This window comes from Tasmannia lanceolata, unplaced genomic scaffold, assembly GCF_043159265.1.
Source record: "Tasmannia lanceolata isolate RefF3 unplaced genomic scaffold, GAP_Taslan_0.1 ptg000005l, whole genome shotgun sequence".
Classification (NCBI taxonomy): Eukaryota; Viridiplantae; Streptophyta; class Magnoliopsida; order Canellales; family Winteraceae; genus Tasmannia; species Tasmannia lanceolata.
Genome location: NW_027518682.1, coordinates 22,845,175 through 22,858,519, shown reverse-complemented (window position 1 = coordinate 22,858,519; position 13,345 = coordinate 22,845,175). Strand labels below are relative to the sequence as shown.

General features: G+C 39.5%; 1 protein-coding gene across 2 annotated transcripts in view; it reads left to right on the top strand.

Moving 5' to 3' along the window:
* The window catches only part of LOC143878002 (alanine aminotransferase 2-like), a 30,470-nt gene extending 17,567 nt beyond the window's left edge, over window positions 1-12,903 (top strand). For both annotated transcript variants that reach the window (XM_077380385.1, XM_077380384.1), the window contains 12 exons: window positions 4,555-4,620; window positions 4,757-4,818; window positions 7,765-7,843; window positions 7,943-8,047; window positions 8,141-8,251; window positions 8,531-8,668; window positions 9,866-9,940; window positions 10,294-10,414; window positions 10,522-10,676; window positions 10,832-10,906; window positions 11,951-12,154; window positions 12,652-12,903. In XM_077380385.1, the coding sequence (XP_077236500.1) occupies window positions 4,555-4,620; window positions 4,757-4,818; window positions 7,765-7,843; window positions 7,943-8,047; window positions 8,141-8,251; window positions 8,531-8,668; window positions 9,866-9,940; window positions 10,294-10,414; window positions 10,522-10,676; window positions 10,832-10,906; window positions 11,951-12,154; window positions 12,652-12,768 (1,308 nt within the window). In that variant the 3' untranslated portion in view covers window positions 12,769-12,903. The remainder of the gene's footprint in view (window positions 1-4,554; window positions 4,621-4,756; window positions 4,819-7,764; window positions 7,844-7,942; window positions 8,048-8,140; window positions 8,252-8,530; window positions 8,669-9,865; window positions 9,941-10,293; window positions 10,415-10,521; window positions 10,677-10,831; window positions 10,907-11,950; window positions 12,155-12,651) is intronic.
* The last annotated feature ends 442 nt before the right edge of the window (window positions 12,904-13,345 follow it).

Genomic DNA, 13,345 nt, shown 5'->3' with positions numbered 1-13,345 from the left:
ACTTGCAAATGGAAATTTGTATCAGTTTCAGGCATGGAAACTTTGAGAAACCTAATATAGACATTTCTGGACTAGTGGAAATTATAAAATAGGAATTTGTGAAATAAAGAACAAAGAATAGAACGACAAACTAGCGTAGGTGATATTTCTTATAGACAAGGGGAAGTAAGAACAATGAACATGGAAAATGCAGCATATCTTTTAAATTTAAAATACAATTTTGTGCAGAATGTGTTGCTTCGTGTAAGATTAGAATTACTGAAAAGAAGATAACAACCTTACATTTATCGTGTCTGTTTTAAGAGAATGCAATTGAAAAGACAAAAAGATGACACAAACATCCGACGAGGTACTTGAAAAGACGGTTGGAGCATAGCATATTACTACAAATATCATCCTTCATGTAAAAGTTGAAAAAAGAGAGAGAATTAGTCTTTTTGACAAAGTTTATTAGGGGTGCAACTCGGGTCGGGTTGGGTCGGGTTGAGGCCAACCCAAACCAACCCGAGGAGCTCAACCTCCAACCCTAACCCAACCCAACCCGACTTTCAACCCGGGATGGCTAACCCAACCCAACCCAAATTGGTTTTTCCCTAACCCGAACCCAACCCAACCCAACCCGAATTCCCAAGTTGGGTTGGGTTTAGACATTTCAGATGAGATATTTAGTAAGGGAAATGGCACCCAAGTTCAAAAACAAAGGAAAAAAACACTACTAGAACACATGCACATATTAAATAACTGCAAATGATGCAAGGAAAACATGACAATCACAATCACAAGGATATGCGAGTGTTTAGTCCAAAAAAAAGAAGGTTGAGATCATCCAATCAATCGATTTTTGCATGCTTCAATCTTGCGGTTGAGATCTCTTCTAGGTTAGGGTTTTTACTTTAGTGACTTTAGCCCTTTTCTTTTTGTTTTTGATAATTATCTATTATTATATTTGCAAAGGATAGAAAGAAACAACAAAACGTCAGAAACTACAGAGTACAAAAAGTAAAACACTTGTATTACTCTTTGTCGGGTTACGGGTTGGGTCGGGTTGCCTGATACCCAACCGAACCCAACCCGAATTTTGGTCGGGTTGCCAAATCCCAACCCGGACCCGAACCCAACCCGAATTTGGTCAACCCAACCCGCCCAAAAATCGGGTTCAACCCGACCCAAGTTGCACCCCTAAAGTTTATATCGTATCAGTACAAATTGTATAAACTATAAGGTATCAGTACAAATTGTTGCAGAGTGGAAGGAGCATCCTAATGGCTTTAATTCTTAGTGGATGTTAGACTTTTCAACTTGGCTAAGTCAAATAAAAAAGTTGACGCTGGTCATTCATACCAATATTGATAACCGAGGAAGAATGAGCCCTTGTCATGACACGGTGTGTATAACACTTGCCACCATAATAGAAAGGAGACGCTGTCCATATACAAGTTGTGTCAAGATGTATTTACTCTGTTATCCATTTCGATACAATCTGAACAACAGAAGACTTGTTAGATAATGTGGAGCATAAGGTAGAGAGGAAGAAGAATAGAAATGGAGAGTCTCCACTAAGGAGCTCCTATGTAATATGATGTATATATAGGCCCAAGTTAGGGCAACATGGTACAAAGACTACAATACCCCTCACAATATAAGTAATGACTAAACTACCCTTACACACTCTTCAACACTCCCCCGCAAGCTGGAGTGTATACATTATGGAACTCCAGCTTGCTCCAAAGAAAACTACAACAAACAACTAAAAATACCCATACAACAAAAATGCAATAATCTCATATACACAGCTAGCTAAGTACAACACTCCCCCCAAGCTGGTGTGGTGAATACATAATGAAATGCATAACAAAAAGAAGACAACAACCACCATGAATACAACAGCAAGATCAACGGCCATAAGGAGAACGACAGCTCCCCATGAATCAGCACTACGGCTAGAGCGATCACAACAGGGCCTCCCCTAAATCAGAGCAACGACGAACAATGAGATCAACAATCGAACAGAAGTGCCTTGACAAAGAAAACAACAACGATCCTCGAGCAAAATAGGCACACCAAAGGCCTGCACAACGAACAAAGGCGAAGTACCACGAGCACAGACATCAGCTGGGCAGCACAGTGCCAATAGAAGAACTCCCACCACCAGACAGGTGAGAGGAACCCACCAACGACGGGGGACACCACGTCGCCTGGAGAGAACACTAACCAACGACGTCGGACATCACGTTGCCTGGGACAGATAACCAACCAACGACGGAGGACACCATCATCTTGAGAGACAACTGACCAACGACGACAGACAACACGTCACCCGGAGAGATAACCAACCAACAACGGGGGACACCACATTGTCCGGAGAGACAACCAACCAACGATGGTGGACATCACGTCGCCCGGAGAGATAGCCAACCAATAGCGGGGGACAACGTCGTCTGGAGAGACAACCAACCAACGACGGGAGACTGTTGTCTAGAGAGACAGGGCCGACGAAGAACAACACGTCGCCTGAAGAGATAACTAACCAACGACGGGGAACACCATCGTTTGGAGAGACAAGGCCGACAACGAACATGACGTTGCCTGAAGAGATAACCAACCAACGACGAGGAACACCGTCGTCTGGAGAGATAAGGCCAAAAGCAACGGTAACGACCGGGCATATAGCCTGACAATGAGAAGTGGATTGTAATGCGAACCACGATGAATGTGTAAAACTATGTTACTATGCAAGTGAACGACACGCACGTGTAGAAGGAACCACTCGAGAATACGAAGAAGGGCCCAACCATAGAAGGAACGACTAACAATGCGAAGAAGAATTCAAACTATCAGAATGGTGAACACCATCAACTAGAGAAGACAACCAGGCAAAAGAGGAAAAACAACCATCAACCAACCAACAATAAGAAGTACGAAGAACATAAAGAGAAACGCCAGCAACCCTCCCCCTCGGGCGAGACTACATCAGTCCGGAGACAACAACTAAAAGACAACAAGAAGACAACACTCCATCCTTGGAACTAAATGAGACCTTCAGCACTCCCAGTCAAGTTGAGGCCAAGGGCCTTCAACTTGCAACGAAAAGAAGAACTTCAAAGCACAACATCCCTCTTAGACATTTCATCAAACACTTGGGGTGCACCTTGGAGATCAAGACAAAGGCCATAGAAGACAACAAATATAGAAAAGAGAAAATAAAGGGTTAGGATGGAGTTATGGGGATGAAAAAGGGTTAGGGTTCACAAAGGAGGAAGATATGGCAAACTAATAAGAGGTTGGAAGGATGTGAGTTTACGGCAAACCCAAAAGGGGGGTTGCCATAATGCGCAATGTGCAAGGAGAGAACGAGAGAAAAACTGAGAAAAAAAGGATGCGCTAATGTGCTAATGAGAGAGAAATTGTCGAGAGATCTGAGAGAGATTTGAGGGACAGGCAGACAGATAGAGAGAGATTTTTTTAGAGATCTTAGGGGTTTTTTTTACTCAAAACAGTGAGGGGGGTTTGATGGGAAACCAAAAAACTAGGTTTGCACAAATGCGCAACCCACACTGAGTGAAAAATAGAGAGAGATAGAGATGAGTGAGAGATAAAATCTAAAGGGGGGGGGGGGGGGGGGGGGGGGAGATTTTAGGGGTTTCATGCAACACCCAAATGCGTGAAACCATACACATGCCAGAAATGCCATGGACAGCCAGACAAAGATACAGAGGCAATGGCGTGAGGAACTCTGCTTTCTCCGCCTTTCCTTTGAATTAGGGTTAGGATAAAACAACCCTAGGGCTATGATACCATGTTAGATAATGTGGAGGATAAGGTAGAGAGGAAGAAGAAGAGGAATGGAGAGATGGAGAGTCTCCACTAAGGAGCTCCCATTAATATGATGCATATATACGCCCAAGTTAGGGCAACAAGGTACAAATACTACAATACCCCTCACAATACAAGTAATTACTAAAAAGTCTAAACTACCCTTACACACTTTTCAACAAGACTAAAGAAGGGTTGTCTCCTTGTTGCATAGTTCGGCTAGGCTTGTAGTCATATAATTATTCCTAGTTACATATCATTTGTTGTTACTGCATGCTAGCATCCATTTTGATTCACAAACTGGATCAGCACTTCTACAATGATTAAGTGAAACTGCTTATAGCAAGCGGCTGAGTTGGAGCGAAAAACACTATTATCTCCTATCAGAAAAATTCCTAATTCTCCTTTTGGGGCTTCTACTCTCACATAAGTTCATGTTTCAACAATTCAAATGAGGGAGAAGTTTTTGTTTTTACTAATAAATCAATATTCAAAATCATTTCATTCGGAATGAATTGATATTCCTCACTTGAAATTGTACGGGCATGGTGAATTTGTCTGCACTTTATGTGGCTGTTTATGTATGTGGGTAATTGCATGTAATTGTGTGCCCATGTTTTTTTTTGGTATTAGAATTATGCCTGTGCTTTTGTAATGCATGCATAGGTGAATGTGCATGATTTATTTTCCACCACTATCTTCTCCTAAGAATCCATCAAAAGTTTGCCTTTTCTTCTTCAGATACTCTACTGCAATTTTGGAAATCCTCAGTCTCTTGGTCAGCAGCCAATTACCTTTTTCAGAGAGGTTGGTATGCTGTAATTCTTCCATTGAAAGGTTAATTTCGGCCACCTTTGACTTAGTATGCTCTAATTCTTCGATTGAAAGGTTAATTTCGGCCAATTATGACTTATTTTGATTTTTTTCACTCTTTTTCCCTCAGGTTCTAGCATTATGCGACCACCCATCCCTCTTGGACAGAGACGAAACACACGCTTTGTTCAGGTACAAAGCAATTCTGTTAAAATTATGATGATGTGGAGATTAAGCTTAGGCGTTGGGTAACCATATTTCTTAGGCATGGACAGGATGACCTTGGAAAAAATGGCACATTTGGACATCCATATTCCATACAACTAAGGGCGTGTTCGGCAAGGCTTCTCATTCTCGCCCAATTAAACGGGTGAGAAACGGATTGATGAGAATCTTAGAAACGACTATTAGTCGCTCCAAAGAATCCTTGCTTTTAGCCTAAAAAGAATGCAAAAGTTTAGAACCGGGCTTAGTGGGCCGGATTGCCAAACACGACTTTTTGAAGTACTTTTGCGCTTTCACATTCTTAGCGCCTAAAAAAGTGGAGAATGCGGTTATTTAATTGTTGCCGAACACACCCTAAATGATAGTTTTGAAAGATGTATTTCATATAAATATTAGCTTATAAAGTATGAAAAATTAAAAGGTGTAAGCAGGTAAATAGAAGACAGTTAAAAGCCATATAATTAGCACATAAATTATCAATAGAAATATAGGTAAAGGATGAGACTTTTACTACGAGCCATGTTGACATGCAGAAGGCAAACCTGTCCATCACACGTTTGACATGACAGTTTTTGAAAAGATTGTTAACAATATACAAGACTTCCCCATGATATATCTAGTTCCGCCTTCTCTTACCCCTTAGATCTTTTTACTAACGTACATGTGTCAAGATCAAGATGAGGAAAACAAAGGCAGAGGATCTGCACGGCACTGCACCTGGCAGTAGGGAAGAAATCCCCACATCTATGTCTGATCAACTCAACTCAACAAAGCCTTTGTCCCAAACTAGTTGGGGTCGGCTAAATGAACATCTATGTCTGATCAAATTTTTTTAAAAAAAAAAAACGAAAATCAAGTGCTAAACAAACATGTCTCCTAAGTCTAAATCACATCAATAAGCCAATGACTTGTCTTGTTTTTAGAAATAATTGTGTAACATGTGCTTTATGTACTCTTGGTCAACCAACCCTCACTAAGGATGTTTTGCTCTCTGGGCCTTTCATGTATACAAGACGAGAGTGCTGGCAGGATGCTTGAGAAGACAAGAGGAGTGACGGTCCTGCCTACCACCCTCTTTGGTCGTCCTCAAATCACTTTCCATAGTAAAATACAAGTGTCATGTGGTATATCATGAAATATCAGATTACTCTTACCCCCAAAATGTTTTTCTATCTCTTCCTCCAATCTCAATATTTATCTCAAGGTATTTTTTTGCATAGTATTAGATCCACTGGATTGACTAACAACTGATAGTATTATATATTTCTGATATTCTTGCCTTTGTTTCTTATTCTAGATCTCTTATATCTCTATTTCCCTCTTTTCTATTGTAACTCTATTATGAAAGGCCTAGTTTCCTTTCTTCTCTCCCATATACTCCCATAGTTCCATTCTTTCACTTAACAACTCTAAATCCCTTTGAATTTTTTATTTCCAATCTTTTGCTCAAGCTATTTATCATATTTTTGCTTTCCCCAAGCTATATTTTTACTTTCCCCAAGCTATTTGCTAGACCATATATTTAACCTACACAGTAAATCAGTTCTATCAATCCCTTGGTGATTTGAGAGAGAATGAGAGAACACTTACAGGTAGCCAAGCAGATTTGTGATATACATCGGAAGCACGTTAGATTATGGTTTATTCTACTGGAGACATCAGAACAAGGGAACTCTAGGTTCAAGGATATCAAATATTGATTGGGCAAGTGTTCCAGGATTTGTGCTATACATCAGAAGTACATTAGATCAATCACTGGATTTTGTGTCTTAACTCAGTTCCTTCATTCAACTTTAAAAAAATGCAGCATGCTGTTTTGTTTAAATGGATGTTGATCAAATAACCAAAACACCCCTACATGGATCTTCTTGCATTCCCCTTCAAGCTGACACGTGTCCTGTTATGACATGTTTAGCTTGTCTACCAATTAGTGGTGATGCTCAACCGTAAGTCCTTAAGCCGGGATATCTGCAACTTGCTTTTGACTAATAACATCGCACGGCTAAACCTCACCATCTTCTACTTTCTCACAAACAAAATGGTAGTCAATTTCAACATTGTTAGTCCTAGAATGGAAGACGGGGTTCTCTTAAAATTTAATGGTATTCGGATTGCCGTAGTATATGTGTGTGTGCAACCTCAGATGGATCTTCTAGAATAGATGGCTTAGCCACCTTGGTTCAGCCTTAGTAGACATCATAGCCTGTAGTCAGCTTCTACACTTGACCAGGCCACAATCTTTAACATTCCGTTGCTCCATGAGACTAGGCATCCACTTGAAAAGACACAATATCCTGTCATGGACGTGCGCGTGTCTTGATCCCCTAGCCAATCAGTGTCAGAGTACCCGTACACCTCAATGGACCTGTCAGATGTTGTAAAATATAACCCATTATGAGTGTACCTCTTGGATATATCTCATAATTCGTTTGCCGCTTGGAAAATCCTCCTCCTCTCTTGGACCATGCATGTATTGGCATGCCTCATTCACTGCATAGGTGATGCCTAGCATGTAAAGGGTTGGGTACTAAAGTGCTCTACCATGCTTCGATAAATTAGAGGATCCTTGACCTTGCGGCCCTCTTTAGAACTTTCTTTTTTTTTCTTTTTTGGCACACTATTGGTGTGTCAACTGGTTTGCAGCCCACATGTTAAGTAAATCAGTGGCATACTTCTTCTATGACAAATAAATTTCTTCTTTAGTTTTCTCAATCTCCTTCAATTTCATTATTTATCTCAGAGTATATTTTTATCTTTGCACCTCATGTTTCGTAGCATCGCCTATCATTTTTTATGATCTAATAATATATCAAACTTGCGACAAATTCCATCATAATCTTTTATAGTGTTGATAATTTAATGCTTTCCGCTTTACATGCTTTTGTATGTAAGCTTCATTGACTTTTGTTGCAGCTCGGATTCAATAGAAAGAGCTTGGCAGATTCTGGACCAGATTCCTGATAGAGCTACAGGTGCTTATAGTCATTGTCAAGTAAGATCACATTCCTTTCATTATATTGCAATGATATAAAACTTCATACGCTTTCCTTATGGATAATGTAGGCTAATTCCTGCCACCTCCTTACCCCAGGGTGTGAAGGGATTACGTGATTCAATTGCTGCTGGAATCGCTGCTCGTGATGGTTTTCATGCCAATGCAGATGATCTTTTCTTAACTGATGGAGCAAGCCCTGCGGTACCCTATTTGACCTTAGTTACATATTTGTTTGTTTCACTAGCTTTTTGATGCCATTGAATGGAGGCAAAATATCTTTTGTTTTCCTCTCAGGTACATATGATGATGCAGTTGTTACTAAGATCTGAGAAAGATGGCATTCTTTGCCCCATTCCTCAGTACCCTTTGTACTCTGCCTCAATTACCCTCCATGGAGGCACTCTTGTATGTTATTTGGATTTTGGATTTTTCTTTGTTTGATTATTATAATGAGCAATCAGTAATGTTCAGAAGCTTGACAATTTACTTGGAACTCGATAGAGCTGATTTGGTCATGCTCCTCTTAGTACCAAGTTCAAACTCCAAGATGTTATGACAGATGTTTTTGCTAAATATGTGTATCTTACAGTGACTTTACCTAATTGAACTTAAAACTCCCAAGTCAAGTCCAAGTTTTTGTAACATTGATAAAGAGAAAAGAAATAATGGTGGTCTGGTTTTCAGGTCCCATACTATCTCAATGAAGCAACAGGGTGGGGATTGGAGATTTCTGAGGTTAAGAAACAACTCGAAGCTGCTCAGTCCAAGGGTATAGCTGTTTGGGCATTAGTAGTTATAAATCCTGGCAACCCAACTGGGCAGGTGAGCACTGGCCAGGAGGCATTATTATACGTTAGGAAATTCAACAGCCAATGAAGCTGAATTTAATTTATTTTTTGAGAATTTTCTGTGCGGATAATACCCTCTGCTACATGGGCTAATGACACTGGCATTTTGGATAAGATTTATTACTTTTAAGATGATCCAGACTACCCTTCCATTTGTGGATGTTAAAATGGACGGGTATAAACCTCAATAAATCTGCCCATTTTTAACCTCCATAAATGGAAAGGTTAGGATGATCCTATGAAGCTGGTTTTTTGGGCACACCCTATCTATATGAAGGCCTATCAAATGAATGCTTTGGATCATACAAACAATGTGGGCCGCCCTATGTTTGTGAGCTCTAGCTCATATAAGCTTATATGAGCTCTAGCTCACAAACACTATATATATATATATATATATATATATATATATATATATATATATATATATATATATATATATATATAGAGAGAGAGAGAGAGAGAGAGAGAGAGAGAGAGAAGTGTTCCTACTCGATCGAGTAGATAAGTTATCTACTCCGTCAGCCCCAAAAACAGTGGGGGCCCTCATTTTTTTGGTGATGCAAACCATTCATTTGATGGTCACTGACATAGATAGGGTGTGCCCAAAAAATCAGCTCCATAGGATCATCCTAACCCTTCGAACTGTGGAGTTTAAAAATGAGCAGATTTGTAGAGGTTTATACCTGTCCATTTTAACCTCCACTGATCAAAGGGTTAGGATGATCCTATGGAGCTGATTTTTTGGGCACACCCTATCTATGTCAGGGCCCATCAAATGAATGGTTTGCATCACCCAAAAAATGTGGGCCCCCACTGTTTTTGTGGCCGACGAAGTAGATAACTTATCTACTCGATCGAGTAGGAACACTTCTCTCTCTCTCTCTCTCTCTCTCTCTCTCTCTCTCTCTCTCTCTATGTGTGTGTGTGTGTAAGCCATGATACCTGTGATTTGTTGACATGTTTGGATTTCCCAAAGTCTCCGTGTCTGATGCCTTGTGTGTCCTTGTCTAGCACTGGCACACATGCATATGCTGTGACTGAGCTAGATGCCCTCAAGTAAATATATTTATGAAGGAAAAGGGGCTGTTTTAATGGGTCTCTGTTTTTTACTTTTTGGAAGCTTATAATCTTTCTCTGTAAGTTTTTTGGTGTCAATTCTTGCTTACAGGTTCTCACAGAGGACAACCAACGGGAAATTGTGGATTTCTGCAAGAAAGAAGGTCTTGTTCTTCTCGCGGATGAGGTGTGTAGCGTCTTGATACCATTCATGGAGTTTTTGGTCGTGGAAATTAAAAATACTTAGTCATTGAGTAGTTCTTTCTCAATTGGAATCTTGTATATTTTTATTTCCTATTCGCCAGTCTGTCACTTTTGGAGTTTGACTTTGCCAGTGCAATTTATGCAAAACGAACTTTCCTGAGTAACATGGCCCAGGAATTATAAAACGGGGTTTGAGTTTGGACTTGAGACCCAAAGTCGGTTGAACCAAATCAACTCAATTCAGTTCTGACCTCTAAGGGGGTTTGAGATATGGATTCGAGCGTTGTCTCTGACTGAGTGGTCACTAATGGCATTACTAAACTAAAACATTTGAAGGTATACCAGGAAAATGTTTATGTTGACAACAAGAAGTTCAACTCATTCAAGAAGATATCCAGGTCAATGGGATATGGTGAGGAGGACATCGCCCTAGTATCATTCCAATCAATTTCTAAAGGTATATGGTTCCCATCAATCAGATGATCAAATTTCAAATAATTTTAGAAATTAAAAACTTTGAAATTATAGAACTGGAAATCAATTGGTTTCTTTTCTGACTTAAAGGATACCATGGAGAGTGTGGCAAAAGAGGAGGTTGCATGGAAGTTTGTGGTTTCAGTGCCGATGTAAGAGAACAGATTTACAAGATAGCAACTGTAAATGCTTGTTCAAACATCTCCGGACAGATTCTTGCGGGTCTTGTCATGAATCCACCCAAGGTTAATTTTCCATTTGTTTTATTTACTTTCTAGTAAAAGCTAATCATTTTTTTCCAAAGCTAATCAGTCAGTGGAATGTAATGGAAAGTCATATTTTCCTTCTACTTCGTTTTAAGTAGCTAATCACAACAAATAAGCATTAAATGAATATGCAGGCCGGAGATGAATCCTTTGAATCCTATTCTGCTGAGAGAGATGGAATTCTCTCTTCTTTAGCAAGGCGTGCAAAGGTCAGTTGGACAATGACTTTGGTTTTGCTCATTAAAAACACCTGGTTTTCCTTCTAATCAATCGAATGAAAAAGTTTTGAATTGCTACATATATTTTACCATCTATGAGTAGTCAAAACATTCTTATAATGTATTGTTGTAGTTGTTTGATAAACTTCAGTCATTTTAATGCTTGAACATAATAGGCTATCTTACCATTAAAAAAAAAACATAATAGGGCTATCTTGAAGTGGTCACACTCCTAGGTCAACACTTGAACTAATCAAACAAAATATTCTCCAATCACAAAAGTATTATGCTTAAAATTTTATCATGTTCACACCCAGGTGACTTCTCTGTAAATGGCAATTTTGTTCATTTTGCCATGAAGGTGACATATTTGACATTGAGATACACTGGTTAGGTTTGTCACTAAAAATCTCAATATTTGATCGTCCAGTGGCTTGAAGAATCTTTGCGGTAGAATCTGACCATACAGCCTCTATTTTCTCTTATAGTGTCTCCGTTCAAATTTCAAAGTCTTACTACCTGTAAAGGTTAATACTCCAGATAAAACACAAAGAAATCATTCCTTTTCATTCACATATGTATGGGTTCTCATAGCATGTGCTAGAGGCACTTTTAAGTAGCTCATACATAGTTGAGTCCAAAACGCAAGCAAAGAAACTCAACCACAATTCAGATTGTTTCTTGTCCAGCATGCATTGATGGACAATGATGTAGTGGGCCCATGGTCATAATGTGAGCCTTATGGTACTTATTAGGAGGACCTTGTAGAGGTCAGATCAAATTTTCATTACCCATGCATCCCTTTGGAAGTAGGACATGGTGATAGCCATCACCTGCTGCATATAGGATGTTACTGTGTTCTTAACAGTACTTGGAAACCAAGTGATTTATGTAATCTATGATGGAAAACAACATCAACTTACATTATTCATCTTTTGTTGAGATGTTAAATAATGAATAAGTTGAGTAGCTATACACCGTACAGCTATATAATGAATAAGTTGTGTTTCTTCTCATCTTCCTTCATGAACACAGACATTAGAAGACACATTCAAGAGTTTAGAAGGGGTTAGTTGCAACAAGGCGGAGGGAGCAATGTACCTTTTCCCACGTATTGACCTGCCTCAAAAAGCCATTGAAGCTGCAGCAGCAGTGAAAACAGCCCCAGATGCATTTTACGCTCTCCGCCTTCTTGATGCTACTGGAATTGTCGTTGTTCCTGGCTCCGGCTTTGGACAGGTGAGTCTTCTTTATCATTGAATTTTAGGACCCGATTGCATGCATGATAGTTGCCAAAAGTCGATATGTCACCATGAAAGTCTGTATTTATGTCAATCTTTCACGGTAAATTTCTTGTGAACATATTTTCCAGTTGGCATTTCATTCCCAAAACGGCACCATACATGCATTGCCTGAGGAAAAATGACGCAGTTTTCCGCAGGACAGTGCTTCTAATTTCCTGGACTATAAAAAAGTGTCTTTTCTGTGCCACCCATTTGAACGCATTGTTTTTGGGCTTAACTTTCAAATTAGTAGAAAATTCTGCTTATTTCTTTTTCATTGTCCAGAACATTCCCGGGTCCCAATTGCCTGGACATTTTTCCATAGAAATAACAGGACCGAAATCCAGTGGTTTTGTAAATTACTCCACTGGATTATATTTCGAAGTCCTTTTTTTTTCTCTTCTTTTATTACGGTGAGACTAATATTCCATTTTGTGTTTTGCTTGGGGAAAGGTACCTGGAACTTGGCATATCAGATGTACAATTCTGCCTCCGGAGGACAAGATACCAGCCATCGTCACCCGCCTGACCGCCTTCCATGAATCATTCATGGCTGAGTTCCGTGAGTGAACCACCCTCTGGTTTTATTTAATGTTGTCATTTCACATAATCATGTGAATTGGAGGCAAGATGGAGAGACGATGCATGTATTAAACACATCAGAGAAGAGTATTTGCCCAATGGAAGTTCCAAATGTCATGCCAATTTCAACCAATTTTATCTAGTTTTAAGCAAGGTTATAAATTTCGGATTCAGTGTCGTTTCGGCCACCCTTGGAACAGAAATATTTCGGTTTTGGCCAAAATCATGTAAAAATATGTTAATGATTTTGTTTTTTATTAAAATTTCGACCGATTGGCGATTTCGGTTGAAATTTCAGCTATTTTGGTAGAAATTTCATAAATTTCGGTGGACATTTTTAAATTTTCGGTAAAATTTTTGTAAAAAAAAGGCTAAAAAGGCGACATTTCGGCGAAATTTGGAACTTCATGTGAATGTCGTTTCGGCCGTTTCGTTTCAGAGGAAATTAAAACCATGGTTTTAAGTACATCCCTACTGGGTTGAAGGCTCCCTCCACTGGAGCTTAACCTTGTTCGGTTGCATAGGAATACTTAAGGTAATTAAACTTACACACGGAGTCACGGGC